This window comes from Salmo salar, chromosome 09, assembly GCF_965601325.2.
Source record: "Salmo salar chromosome 09, fSalSal1, whole genome shotgun sequence".
NCBI lineage: Eukaryota > Metazoa > Chordata > Actinopteri > Salmoniformes > Salmonidae > Salmo > Salmo salar.
The window spans coordinates 17,097,767-17,112,989 of NC_138299.1; the positions used below are offsets into that span (position 1 = coordinate 17,097,767).

A 15,223-nucleotide genomic window follows, 5' to 3' on the forward strand; every position below is an offset into this window, starting at 1 on the left:
CCTCTGGATTACTGATCTCTGCTTGACCTGACCCTGAGCCTGCCTGCCTGCCGTCCTGTACCTTTGCCCCTGCTGCTGTAATAAACATTGTTACTTCGATACAGTCTGCCTCTGGGTCTTCAAACCTGATAAGTGTGGCAGTTGTACTGAATTCCTGTACTAAAGGCATAAACGTTTTTAAATAATCAATGTGCATCATTAATAAAATGACAATTGTACAGGTAAAGAGGTATGATTAGATTTTTGACATAGAATTAGGCATGTCAGAAAGGTGACTTTCCGGGAGTGACAGGGAAGACAGTAGGTCCATATGAAGCATTCTTTGAAGTATGTGATTGGTCGACTTGTTTCCATAGCAGCAGCAGCATTCCAGACAGACTGCTTTTTACTGTCTCTCTCCTCTCCGCAAGGTCGGCCACAGCGGGATCTGTAACTGCCACTCATCCACAGATCCTCGAGGGGAGCGTTTCCATCTCAACAAAAAGAGTTTGTGACACCCTGACCCTCCCTGTACTGTGAACAGAGCTGCCAGGGAGACGAGGGACTCAGGGCCACAGGGTTCATTCTTACCAACAGCTGCGTGTGCACAATGGATCCTCCTTAGTCAAAACCTGATAGGATGAATCTCTCTTCTACAATAACTCCATCTTGCTGAGAGGATAATGTAATTATCTGAATGTGTTGTAATGTCTGAAGCTGAATTTATAACGTTTACACCAAGATGTTATAAGAAATCTTTATAATAAGTTCCTGAGTAAATGCTGAAATTATGCATCTTCCCATAACTGTATAAGCTACTCATCCATAAAGTGTTGCTTCTGCCTGCAGGGACATTCAAAAAGAGCTGTTTATGATGTCATTTGTTAGTACAATACAAAGTTACATTTAGTAGTAATAGCACTGTATGAAAATTGGATCACAATATATTCCATTCTCATCCCATGTCTGATTCGTGCATATACAGTAGTGGTGTATTTGCATCACTATACAGGTAGACAATAAACATGTCAAAATCTGTTCTGCTTTGCGCACAATGCATCTGTCAAATATTTATTTTATTTCAAAACATCTTTGGGTTGCTAGATGTTCGCGTTATATGCCCACCCACAAAGATGAGTCAATGTTGTCCACGGCTGTAAATAGCAGACAGATCAAACATGCTGATGATGAGAAATCATGGCAGAACCACACTTAATTGTTCTCCAGGGAATACTTCAATCGATAATGTATATTGTATGTAATGCACACTTTTGGAATAGGGGCATACATTTCATGGCACTTGGCTACAGCTACGACCTGTAAGGGATTTTCGTAGCAGTTTAGGAAAAACATTTTCGCTAACCCTCACCCTTTTCCTAACCTTAACCTAATGATCATAACCTGCTGCGTAAATTTTCCTAACGTTGTTACGAAAAAGTCACTTCTGGTCGTTACTATATCGAAGTGGCGTGAAAATAGTTTGTTCCTCTTTTGAATTATACAGTATGTCAAATGTCGAAGCCTGTTATCAAAATGCTTCCCTCTGTTGCCCATAACCTATCATTACATCAACAAGACTTGGACGTTCAAAGGAAAACTGAAGTCCCGCCTCTCCCAAATTGATTGGTTGCAGAAGCAATCCCATTGGACGTCAACCTGTCAGTTTCCTGACGAAAGCAATATTTCAGGAAAGGACATCCAACGTGGTGAGAATCGTGTTATCAGGTTAACGCTTTTACCTTTCTAGGCTTGTGGTTTAAAGTTTGCTTTTAGCAGTCATATTGCACGGACAAGTAGAGTGAACCTAAATATGTTGTAACTGTTTCAGGTCAGAGGCTTTTGCCCGAAAAATAAGGAAAACGTAGCAACATGCTGCTGGCTAGTTAGCTAGTATAGCTAACGTTACATAGTTACACGTTTTGAGTCGCTAGCTACAGTTTCAGCAAAGTTGGTTTAGTATGGTTTAGAAACTGTGGTTTCAATTAAGAGCAAGATCTCTTCATGGTCACACTGTCAATCATTAGTTACAATGCATCACGTTGCCTGTTGACGGTTACCTGACGAACGCCCAACTCCATTCTCTTATATCGAGGCTGAGTTGAGGAACGTTATTGATAACTGATTGCGCGATTTTCTAACAACAACATTGAGTCACCATCAGTCGATACTTGTAAATGATGAAAACGCTTATTGAACGGTCGAAATGTACACAATTGTTACTCGGATAAAAATGGCGGAGGTCGTGCTATTTAAAATGTTCAATCAGGGGCAGGTTTTTCTTTTTCTTATTTAGTCCAGGGGAGGGTCTAGGAGGGTGTCCACATGTTCCGGTTTGTGCGGGACAGTCCTACATTTTGGCCCTTTGTCCCGTAACCAAACAATTATGTCTCGCATTTTATCAACACATTCAAACTACTCATTTAGATTTTTTTTGTCCTTTATTTTGGTCAGACACTATAACCGTCTCTTGCAGTCATGTTGCACTTATGAAAACATAGATCATAAGGATTTGGTAGATACGCCTACTGGTGATGTTGAACACTTCTCCAGTCATTGTTGAGATCTGATATTCTGTGTTATATTTCGAAGAAAATGTACTTCCTGAGTTTTTGCGCTGCTAGGATGGTGCATATAAAACTAAACTACACTGTATTACACCCCCATTGCTGCTTTAACAGCCTCCACTCTTCTTGCAAGGCTTTCCACTAGATGTTGGAACATTGCTGAAGGGACGTGCTTCCATTCAGCTACAAGAGCATTAGTGAGGTTGGGCACTGAGGTTGGGTGATTAGAATGCAGTTGGCGTTCCAATTCATCCCAAAGGTGTTTGATGGAGTTGAGCCCAGGGCTCTGTGCAGGCCAGTCAAGTTCTTCCACACCGATCTCGACAAACCATTTCTGTATGGACCTCGTTTTGTGCACAGGGGCATTGTCATGCTGAAACAGGAAAGGGCCTTCCCCAAACTGTTGCCTTAACGTTGAAGCACAGAATTGTCTAGAATGTCATTGTATGCTGTAGCGTTAAGATTTCCCATCACCAGAACTAAGGGGCCTAGCCAGAATCATGAAGAACAGCCCCAGACCATTATTCCTCCTCCACCAAACTTTACAGTTGGCACTATGCATTGGGGCAGGTAGTGTTCTCCTGGCAAACGACAAAACCAGATTCGTCCGTCGGACTGCCATATGGTGTAGCGTGATACATCACTCCAGAGAACACGTTTCCACTGCTCCAGAGTCAAATGGTGGCAAGCTTTACACCAGTCCAGCCGATGCTTGGCATTGCGCATGGTGAGCTTAGGCTTGTGTGGGGCTGCTCGGCCATGGAAACCCATTTCATGAAGCTCCCGACGAACAGTTCTTGTGCTGGCGTTGCTTCCAGAGGCAGTTTGGAACTCGGTAGTGAGTGTTGCAACCGAGGACAGACGATTTTTGCGCTACGTGCTCCTCCTCTCGGCGGTCCCGTTCTATGATCTTCGTGTGGCCTACTACTTCGCAGCTGAGCTGTTGTTGCTCCTAGACGTATCCTCTTCACAGTAACAGCACTTACAGTTGACCAGGGCAGCTCTAGCAGGGCAGAAATTTGACGAACTGACTTGTTGGCATCCTATGACGGTACCACATTGAAAGTCACTAAGCTCTTCAGTAAGGCCATACTACAGCCAATGTTTGTCTATGGAGATAGCATGGCTGTGTACTCGGTTTTGTACACCTGTCAGCAACCGGTATGGCTGAAATAGGTGAATCCAATCATTTGAAGGGGTGTCCACATACTTTTGTGTATATAGTGTATCTCAGTGTCAGTGAAGGGCTTGGTGTGTTAAGTTAACCAGGGCTGAAATTGAGGGCTATGTGAGGGTAAATGCTAAAAGCATAGACCTGATTCTATAACAATGCTTTAGTCCGCAATGCTTTATGCTAGAAACAAGCTGTAAAATGCAGGGGAAAGACCTGACTCCGAGGCATATGGGATATCTTTGGTTTGTGTCTGACATTCAGAGGCAGCGCTACAACCTTTTATTGCAGGGGAAGTACAGTAATGTGATTCTGTCACTATCAATTGACGTTCAACATTTTAACAGGCTATTAAACAACATACTATCTGTAAATTAGTCAGGAGCAAACCTGGTAGCCTAAGAAGGAGCAAAAATGTATTATTTAGGCTATATTATTATTATTTCAAGCCTATAGCCTGCCATTTAAGAAATCATTTGTGAAGCGTTTGTGACAGCTATAGGCTGGCAGGAGCGCTCAGCATTTCAACAACAGCGTTTCAACACGCCTATACATTTTGCATTTAGGCTGTATAAAATGAAATTGGATTGAACAAAATGCCTTATTAGGCATACTCTCATTCTACAGTGCCATTGAATTCACTTTTAGAAACAGGAGTTTGGCCTGTCTTTGATTTGAGGAGTATGCGTGAGCTATGCAGGCTTAGTTTGTTAATTTAACCTAGCAGATGTTCCTATATTCCCATGCCCTGATCACAGTCAACACATCTATTTTGTAACAACAATATCATGGAATAAAAATGACAAGTGCATAGACACTGAGTATACCAAACATTAGGAACAACTTCCTAATGTCGAGTTGGACCCCACTCCCTCCTCCCCCTTTTGCCCTCAGAACAGCCTCAATTCATCGGGTCATGGACTCTACAAGGTGTCGAAAAAAACGTTCCACAGGGATGCTGGCCCATGTTGACTCCAATGCTTCCCACAGTTGTCAAGTTGTCTGGATGTCCTTTGGGTGGTGGACCATTCTTGATGCACACAGGAAACTGTTGAGTGTGAAAAACCCAGCAGCATTGCAGTTCTTGACACAAACATGGCACATACTACCCTATCCTGTTCAAAGGCACATTTTTTGGTCTTTACCCTCTGAATGACACATACACGATCCACGTCTAAATTGTCTCAAGGCTTAAAAATCCTTCTTTAACCTGTCTCCTACACTGATTGAAGTGGATTTAACAAGTGACATCAATAAGGGATCATAGCTTTGACCTGGTCAGTCTGTCTTGGAAAGAGCAGGTGTTATTAATGTTTTCTACACTGTGGCCTTCTTTAAGATATACGGCTGCTGTGTTAAAAAACAAATGACGTTTTCTCTAATTCATTGATGATCCGATACTTCAGATGTAACTGGTTCCGTTGTCGCTTAATTTTTTACAGTTGATAGACAACTTTAGATCTGTTCCAAACTTAGACTATCCTCTTTTCTAACAATCGCCTGTATAGAAATCAAAACGTCTGGTGCTGCAGCATGTGCTCATTTGTTGTCATGCTCTGTTGTGGAACTTGTGTACAGTCATGTAAAATGACATGGAATTTAATGAAATGCGTTTCTAAAAGGATATTTTTTTCTAGGACCGCAAATAAGATGATAGATTCATGCAGTGGTTTTATTATGATGGTGATCATTTCACCCTTGTCTGCGGTGGTCTGCAAATCAACAATCTTCTGGCTACTTTTCCATGTAATGCTTACAAAACAAAGAACAGTTTCTAAAAATGCATATGGAAGGCTCTGGTCTGCCCTAGGAGTGAGAGTATATGGTAGGCAAGTTCTCTGCTATCCATTTTATGTTTTAATGATTTGGTATGGGGGGGGGGTGTCACTTGTTTTCAAGTGTTCAGGGAGGGTCGGGTAAAATTATATTTGACTAAATAAAGGGAGGGCCATCCATTTTTATTTCAGAGTTCAGACTTCCTCCAGGTATCCGTCATTATAAATAACATACAATCTCTTACCTGTAACCTACCTATGTTTCTCCTGTACATCTGCGGTTCTTCTGCGTGGGCGCTGAAATTCATACTTTAAAAAAAAAAAATGTTGCTGGTTGTATTCAGTAAAGGTTTTTATTAAAAGTATGAATTTCAGTGCCCCGTGTAAGGGCCACAGTTATACAGGACAAACAAGCGTTTTCAGAATGTACATTTTTACAAGTATTGACTGACGGTGACTCAATGTTGTTGCTAGCAAATCGCTAGACCAGGTATCAATACTCAACTCTGCCTCGGGATAAGAGAAGGGAGTTGAGCGTTCCTCAGCTAGTTGAAGGTCCATCTGTTGTAACGGTAGGTCCTATGCTCAATTTAATTTGACATTGGGTTGACTTTGACTGTTTTAGCATATAACTGTTCCACCACAGAGATCCACCACGGAGTCATTCCACTATCTATGGCAGGATACATCCATAACTGCCCAATATCAATGTTATAACACAATGTAGGTTGATCCACTGGGTGGCGATCAAGATCATGTTTTTAATCGTCAGAGATGTTACGCCGCCGTGTATTTTCTCTCGCTACCTTTGATCATTCCTTGACAATGGCAGTTGTGCTTTTAATGGAGTATCTTATTCGAATTCCTAATTCATATGATCGTTGAGCTCTAAAATGGAACCTGGATGCATGAGCATGTTTATCGTCGTTATGGGAGATTAGCAGATAATCCCCAGATCTGTAAACTGTCACTAATTACTCTGACATTTACCCTCTCAGCGTAATTGCTCCCCTATTGAAGAGGTGCATTAATCATCATACTCTTACTACAGTACCACCCGTTATATTTGCACAGCAGAACGGTTTGAGGGATGGCGGGTCCCAGAAAGATGGCGTCATTTCGCCTGCCTCCCCTGCCCACCATTGGGGAGGTAATCAAACTGTACAACCTGCGAGCAGAGAAACAGCTGTCCCAGAACTTTCTACTGGACATGAGGCTCACAGGTGAGTCAGCTGCCTCCTCTAGCTGCAATGCACCAACACCTGGTACACTGTGTCTTCTACACAATGAGGACGCAATGGTGTTTTTCCTTCCCCCTGTTCACATCACATTTAGTGTACTGGACTGAAGTGCCCACATAGGCTTGTCCACAAGCAGCAGACACTACCGATGTGACTCCATCAGTGATGCAGTGCTGCAGATCTGATCTGGTGCCCTTGAACAAGGTTTCTGTTTTAGATAAAAGCATTAAAGAAGCACAGCTAGCTTTGCCAAGGAGAGATGGGAGCCAGGCATATGCCTATGCTAAAATACAGTGCCACTGCCCACCATTATTTAGCCTGCAAGTCATATACATATGGAAGCCACTATTCTTGAATATCAGAATGTCATAATAAAAGATGCATGTAACATCAACTAGATAGTGCATTGATACACGTAACTGCCAAAATAAAGGAAACACCAACATAGTGATTTAATAGGGTGTTGGGCCACCAGAACAGATTCAATGCTTAGGGCCCAATTACATTTATTGTATCCCCCAACCCCGCCCATTCTGTTTTATTATTTTTAAATATTTTTTTTCAGGTTTCAGTTTACCAATTTTTTTGTGGTTTTCGTTTTCAAAATCAGACTTTTTTTTTAAATAGAAAAATAACTAAATGTTTTAAGTCCACAACAATGATTAAACCACACCAGGAGACCACTTGAGGTTTGGGAAAAGTCTAATAAATGTGGATTTTTGGGTGTAGGCCTAGATAACCTTTAATGTAAGTGGGCACCAGCAAGAGAGGGTTTTTTGGTTAGCTGTTCTGTGCTCATGTGACTGCAGAGTTAGCAAAACAAATGGCCACTGGATTGATGCAAATACTAGTTTATATTGTTGAATTCCATTTTAATGTCTGTATTCCGTTCGCATTCTCCTTTTTACAAGGCCCTAAATGCACATTGGCATAGATTCTACAAGTGTCTGGAACTCGTTGGAGGGATGCGACACCATTCCTCCATGAAAAATTCCATAATTTGGTGTTTCGTTGATGATGGTGGAAAACGCTGTCTCAGGCGCCACTCCAGAATCTCCCATTAGTGTTCAATTGAGCTGAGATCTGGTGACTGAGACACACCCTTTAAACCCACAATACTACTTTGAGACCCCTCTTTCAAAGTCACTGAGATCTCTTCTTCTAGCCATGGTAGCCAAAATAATGGGCAACTGGGCATTTTTAAACATGACCCTAAGCATGATGGGATGTTAATTGCTTAATATACTGAGGAACCACACTTGTGTGGAAGCACCTGCTTTCAATATAGTTCATATCCTTCATTTACTCAAGTGTTTCCAGTAATTCGGCAGTTATTTGTACATTGTTCACCTTTATTATATCCAACCCATTCCAATGTGTAGTACGCCCTGGTCGCTGTGTGTTTTCTGAACTGTGTAGATAAGATTGTGCGCCAGGCAGGCAGTCTGAGGGATGCCCATGTGTGTGAGGTGGGTCCTGGACCTGGAGGTCTGACCCGCTCCATCCTCAACGCTGGGGCTGCAGACCTGCTGGTGGTGGAGAAGGACAACCGCTTTATACCTGGACTAAAGGTACCTAACAGGAGAACATGCAGGAAGGGGTTGTCTTTCAAAGAATTGCCGAAATTGGAAACAGTAAAGTCGTTTTTAAATTCTCAAGTACCTGTAAGATGCAATGTCCGTTTCCACAGCTCTTGTCTGAAGCAGCACCAGGGAAGCTCAGGGTTGTCCATGGTGACATACTCACATACAGAATGGACAGAGGATTCCCAGAAGGCATAACCAAGGCATGGGAGGATGGTGAGTGAGATGAAAAAGTAGACTTAGCATTGAGGTAGATATGTCACTTGCCTGGTTGATAGAAGTATCTACTAGATTGCTTTATGTCTGAAACAAAAAGTACATTGATTTTGTGCCATGTTTTGCAACATGCAACAGTGTGGTTGACTACAATTGTCCTTGCTCAGATCCACCGGACCTGCATATCATTGGGAACCTTCCCTTCAGTGTGTCCACTCCTCTCATCATCAAGTGGCTGGAGAACATATCCAACAGAACTGGACCCTTTGTTTACGGCCGGACCAGACTCACCCTTACCTTCCAGAAAGAGGTGGCAGAAGTATGTGTGCTGTCCAGTACTGTTTATTCTCACTCAGTCGGTTTTCCTGAATTTCCATTTGTATTATTCAGCGTTGATCTACTGTTCAGGGGTATAAATTATACAGACCAAATATGTTGGGTTCCCCTCTCCAGAGGTTGACAGCCAGCACGGCCAGCAGACAGAGGAGTCGTCTGTCCATCATGGCCCAGTACCTCTGTACTGTAAAGAACTGCTTCACCATCCCAGGACAGGCCTTCATCCCCAAACCTGAGGTAGGACCCCTCACTCTGCTTTACGCTGCCCACTACACACACCATCTTGGCTTTATATCGAAGATGATAATGACAATCCTCCATGGTGACAAAGTTGATGATGACAAAAATCCATACCGTGATAAATTGACAATTATTTGCGATAACGATAAATCTGCTATAAATGACGATCAATTATTTTTTGAGGGAGGTGCTACAGCTGGGCGATATGGACAAAAAGTCATATAACTGTTTTGCTCGATAACAACAAATACAATGATAATGTTTTACTGGACAGTTACTCAGCGGCAGAGCCCGAGACCTTTTTTTTTCAGTGTCAAGTAAGACGACTGAAATGGTGGTCTATGATTAAAAAATTAAGCTATTTCATCGAACATATCCAGGAAATGCATGATTATATTTTGATGTGCAACCTGTCAAAATAGGATCCAGAATTAGCAGACTTCTTTTTGGCATCTTTGTGCATATTGGCCTATAAGCTACACTGAGTGTACAAAACATTATGAACACCTGCTCTTTCTATGAGATAGACTTATTGATGTTAATTAGTGTAGATGAAGGGGAGGAGACAGGTTAAAGAGAGATTTTTAAGCCTTGAGACAATTAAGACATGGATTGTGTATGTGTGCCATTCAGAAGGTGAATGGGCAAGACAAAAATATTGAAGTGCCTTTTGAACGGGGTACGGTAGTAGGTGCCAGGCGCACCGGTTTGTGTCAAGAACTGCAACGCTGCTGGGCATCAAAACCATACCAACTACAGCCTACTCTAGTTGTAAATGTGTGCCGTGAAGTCAATATTAAGAGGTGAGAAATACATGATATACTCCCAGAAGGCTGCGACTCTCCTCTCTGGAACGAGAACAACAGTAGTTGCTTTGAAAACTGCCTTTCCCACAATCCCCCTCTAAGCAACGGTCACATGCTTGTGCTTCTCAGAATGCATCTGTCCCTCCTCGGTGAGCACAGTGGGGAGAGGGAACGAGAGCCAGCAGGCGACAGCCAAACAGGGACCGGCAGATACTTTCATAGTAGGAATCAACATAATGTATATATTACCGTTGACCAAATAATGGTTTTAGAACAATCTACAGAAACTTTGTGTAGCAAAGTCTCAGAAAATGACCGACCTAAGCAAAATGCTTTGGAAAGAGGAAGGCCATGTTGGTATGCGTCATTTGTTTGGTCTATCGTCCCAGCTCTTAAACCTTACCCTTGTTCAAAACACTAACCGTAACTTTAACAAGCCGTTGCTTATCAACAGATAGTTTGTTGATAGTATGATCATCTGTTAGAGCATCTACAGATGGAAAGTCCTGACTATCCACATAACGTGTGACCCCTGTTTATTCTCTGTTCTCCTCTTCCTCCATTGCCCCCATTTCTTTGTCGTTCAAGTCTTTCTGCTACTGTCACTCGACTCTTTATGAGACATGTACAGTACAAGGGTTCATTACGGCTGCGTTAAATCAATGTTGTCTCAGAAGTGTCTTCAGAATTGTGACAATTGGGTAATTATGCCTGGTGGGTATTTGAGATGCAGTGCTACCACACAGAGCAGTAATGAGAGCTTGATCCCTTTCACAGTCTCAGGTCTGTGAAACTGGTGAGAGGAATGATTATTATGTACAATTATAGGCCTAGGCTACAGACTACAGAGAATGATGTTTCTCTGTTCTTGGGGATGGGCTTTAGGTTGGACTTGGGTCCCCTGAAGAAGTTGTCCCTCTTTGAAAGCCCCCTGTTGGTAAATATTTCATCTGTATGGAATGGATGGAGTAAGGGAAGAACAGAGGAGCAGTGAAGTGAATGAAACTAGGGCTGATTGTTCATTCTCTTAGAAGAAATAGCTTCAATGATTATTTCATCATGCAGAGGCGGCTTTTACGCTGTCTCTGTGTGTTCTTGTGTGTGTGTCCGAGTGTATCTTAATGTACACGTGCCATGCGTGTATGTGGGTCTGAGTAGTGTGTGTTTGTGCTGCAGTTGTTCATTTGTGCTCATGCATGTTTATGTAGGACAGCTGGGATTTTACATTTCAGTCATTTAGCAGACGCTCTTAACCAGAGCAACTTAGTTAGTGCATTCATCTTAAGATACAGTAGCTAGGTGGGAGAACCACATATCACAGGCAAAGAAAGTACATTTGTTTCTCAACGTAGCTGTCAGTAGAGTCAGAGCTAGAAGGGGTGGGGGGGGGGGGTTAAGTGCAAGTGCTGGCTAAGTGTTATTTCTTTTTTGTGGGGGGGGGGGGGGGGGGGTCGAGGTGAGGAGGAGGAAAATTTAAGATACTGTTTGAAGAGGTAGGGTTTCAGATGTTCTCGGAAGATGGGCAGGGACTCTGCTGTCCTAGCTTCAGGAGGAAGCTGATTCCACCATTGGGGTGCCAGGACAGAGAAGAACTTGGACTGGGTTGAGCGGGAGCTGTCCTCCCATAGGGGTGTGAGGTCCAAGAGACCTGAGGTGGCAGAACGGAGTGCTTGGGTTGGGGTGTAGGGTTTGAGCATAGCCTGAAGTTAGGGAGGGGCAGTTCCTCTTGCAGTTCCGTAGGTAAGCACCGTGTTCTTGTAGTGGATGCAAGCTTCAACTGGAAGCCAGTGGAGTGTGTGGAGGAGCAGGGTGACATGAGAGAACTTGAAAGGGAAGGTTGAAAAACAGGCGGGTTTCTGCGTTCTGGATAAGTTGCAGGGGTTTCTAAAGCGAGGAGCCCAGCCAACAGCTAATTGCAGTAGTCCAGACGGGAGAGGACAAGTGCCTGGATAAGGACCTGCGCCACTTCCTGTGTGAGGTAGGGTCGTACTCTACGGATGTTGTAGAGCAGGTATTCCCAAACTGGGGGCAATGCCATCGGGGGTACGCCAAATAAAAATGTGATTCACATTATTATTATTTTTTTACGGGGTTATACATTTGGGTGAGATTTTTCTCTCTCGCCTGAGTAGCCTCGTTTCACTGGCAAAAATAAAATGAAACCATCTAGTGTTCAGCAAAATAACAACACAATGTCAAATACAGGTAGCCTATTCAAATAATTAACCAAGAGTTCCTGAATCTAGGATTACAGGGACTCTCTGCAACTATATTCAATGTGCAGGACAAAATTTAGGCTATGATTAAGAAGTTGGCGCTCTTCTCTGTCTGCATTAACAAGGACAACACACAGGTCTTTCCATCATTGTATGATTTTTTTGTGAGCAAATGAACTCAAGCTTACGAACAATGTCAAATGTGATATAGCGAAGCACCTGAGTTGGATGCGCAATTACGCAGGTACTTTCCCGAAATGGACGACACAAACAACTGGATTCGTTATCCCTTTCATGCCCTGCCTCCAGTCCACTTACCGATATCTGAACGAGAGAGCCTCATCGAAATTGCAACAAGCGGTTCTGTGAAAATGTAATCAGAAGTCATTGCCAGATTTCTGGATTGGGCTGCGCTCAGAGTATCCTGCCTTGACAAATCGTGTTGTTAAGACACTGATGCCTTTTGCAAGCACGTGGATTCTCGGCCCTCACTAGCATGAAAACTAAATACAGGCACAGACTGTGTGTGGAAAAGGATTTAAGACTGAGACTCTCTCCAATACAACCCAACATTGCAGAGTTATGTGCATCCTTTCAAGCACACCCTTCTCATTAACCTGTGGTGAGTTATTCACAATTATTGATGAACAAATAAGGTTTTATATGTAAGATGGCTAAATGAAGAGAAAAATCATTGATTATTATTATATTATTATTTGTGCCTTGAAGAGCTCTTTGTCACTTTCCACGAGCCGGGTTGTGACACAAACTCACACTCTTGTCAATACTGTGAAGGGCAGTCATGGACAAAGTTAGGACCTTGATATTAACTGCTTCTGAGGCAGTACAGTAGTATGTGAGTACATCAGTAGGAGATATTCGGCAAAGAAATCTACAACTGGCCGTATCAATGCTAAGAAGCAACGCATACGAGGTAGGATGGGTATTGGAGAGGGAAGCTGTATTGCTGAAGGCGGTGCGTCTCTGTCTGAGGAGGCCTGGTGGAGCAGAGTGCGTTCTTAGATAGAGGGGAGCGTTCACGTAGCCGAGCTAGACAAATCCAACAAATCTATTCTCATTGGTGGTGTTATCTTGCTCTCTCTGTAGCTTTGGATCAATTCATTAATACAGATGAAGGAACATTGCTGCTGCGTAGCTGTAATTATACTCGTCAACGGTTCTAAGGAAATGTGTCACAAAGAACCTGACGCCCCACACAACACACTGCTATCTCCCATTTTTAGAAGCAGGGACCATGTCAGCCATACAGCAATTAAGTGTGACACACCCCTCACCTTAGTTATGAAAATGCATTTAATAGTTGTACGCTCTAACCAACAAACAACAATTAATCCTTTGAACATTTTAAAACCCAATGGAGAGAAAATGGCAATTATTGGAGTGTTTAATTAAGCAATAAGGCCTGAAGAGGTGTTGTATATGGCCAATATACCACGGCTAAGGGCTGTTCTTACGCACGACACAACACAGAGTGCCTGGTAAAGCCAAGGCCGTGGTATATTGGCCATATAACACAAAACCCTGAGGTTCCCTATTGCTATTATATAAACTATTTACCAACGTAATTAAAACAGCAAAAATTAATTTCTTGTCATACCCGTGGTCTGATATACCACGGATTTCACCCAATCAGCATTCAGGGCTTGAACCACCCAGTTTATAATACATTTTAACCTGAGGGAAAGAGAAGCACATTGTAGCTGACTGGTGATTAGATGGGAGGAAACGTTGAATCCATTTTACATTAGCAGCTGCTGGCCCATATTGACCTGTCGTGAGGAGATGGGCCTTATCCTTTGCATTATCTCACCTTTGGAATTAACGCACTGGCTACCTCTGTAACATTGGCTGCGTTTAGACAGGCAGCGCAATTCTGCTATATTTTTTTTAACTATTTGGTCTTTTGACCAATCAGATTAGCTCTGAAAAAGATCTGATGCGATTGGTCAAAAAAACCTATTAGTGGAAAAAATGTCAGTTGCGCTGCCTGTCGAAACGCAGACAATGTTATAGAGGTAGCCAGTGCGGTGGTGAATGGCGATACAGGTCATTTGTACATTTTTAAATTACACTACCGTTCAAAAGTTTGGGGTCACTTCGAAATTTCCATGTTTTTGAAAGAAAAGCTATTTTTTTGTCCATTTAAAATAACATGAAATTGATCAGAAATACAGTGTAGACATTGTTGGTGTTGTAAATGACTATTGTAGCTGGAAACAGCAGTTTGCGCTGTTCTGTGAAGGTAGTAGTACACAGCGTTGTACGAGATCTTCAGTTTCTTGACAATTTCTGGCATGGAATTGCCTTCTTTTCTCAGAACAAGAATAGACTGACGAGTTTCAGAAGAAATGTCTTTGTTTCTGGCCTTTTTGAGCCTGTTATCGAACCCACAAATACTGATGCTCCAAATACTCAACTAGTCTAAAGAAGGCCAGTTTTATTGCTTCTTTAATCAGAACAAGAGTTTTCAGCTGTGCTAACATAATTGCAAAAGGGTTTCCTAATGATCAATTAGCCTTTTAAAATGATAAACTTGGATTAGCTAACACAACGTGCCATTGGAACACAGAAGTGATGGTTGCTGATAATGGGCCTCTGTACGCCTATGTAGATATTCCATTAGAAATCAGCCGTTTCCAGCTACAATAGTCATTTACAACATTAACAATGTCTACACTGTATTTCTGATCAGTTTGATGTCATTTTAATGGACAAAAAATTAGCTTTTCTTTCAAAAACAAGGAAATTTCTAAGTGACCCCAAACTTTTGAACGGTAGTGTACGTTTTTATGTTCAGAAAAAAACAAATGGTTTTATTGGCTTAATGGGAAGCACATGAAGTATATTAATGGCTGAAGTACATTAATGGCTGTGTTTGATTAATATTCTGACGGAAGGTCAAGGAGTTTGTGACTTCAGCTACAGAGACTGGAGATCATGTGACACTGTTGTGGTCATTTGCTTTCAACATCATAGCCCATCCTGCGTGTTGTTTTTCAACCAACACTGCATTTTTCACTGCCTTACTTAAAATTGAGGTTTATTTGTATGAAGAGTGGAAAGCATACCAGTGAG

General features: G+C 42.3%; 1 protein-coding gene across 5 annotated transcripts in view; it reads left to right on the forward strand.

Annotated features, from left to right (window-relative positions):
- Window positions 1-1,604: 1,604 nt before the first annotated feature.
- Window positions 1,605-15,223, forward strand: part of tfb1m (transcription factor B1, mitochondrial) — a 41,964-nt gene continuing 28,345 nt past the window's right edge. Inside the window, exons 1-6 of one of the 5 annotated variants that reach the window (XM_014210373.3) lie at window positions 1,605-1,685; window positions 6,564-6,712; window positions 8,150-8,301; window positions 8,421-8,529; window positions 8,697-8,848; window positions 8,983-9,102. In XM_014210373.3, coding sequence (XP_014065848.1) covers window positions 6,580-6,712; window positions 8,150-8,301; window positions 8,421-8,529; window positions 8,697-8,848; window positions 8,983-9,102 — 666 coding nt within the window. In that variant the 5' untranslated portion in view covers window positions 1,605-1,685; window positions 6,564-6,579. Of the gene's footprint in view, window positions 1,705-6,540; window positions 6,713-8,149; window positions 8,302-8,420; window positions 8,530-8,696; window positions 8,849-8,982; window positions 9,103-15,223 lie in introns of all 5 variants that reach the window. The other 4 variants (XM_014210370.3, XM_014210371.3, XM_014210374.3 and 1 more) reach the window with 4 other exon arrangements.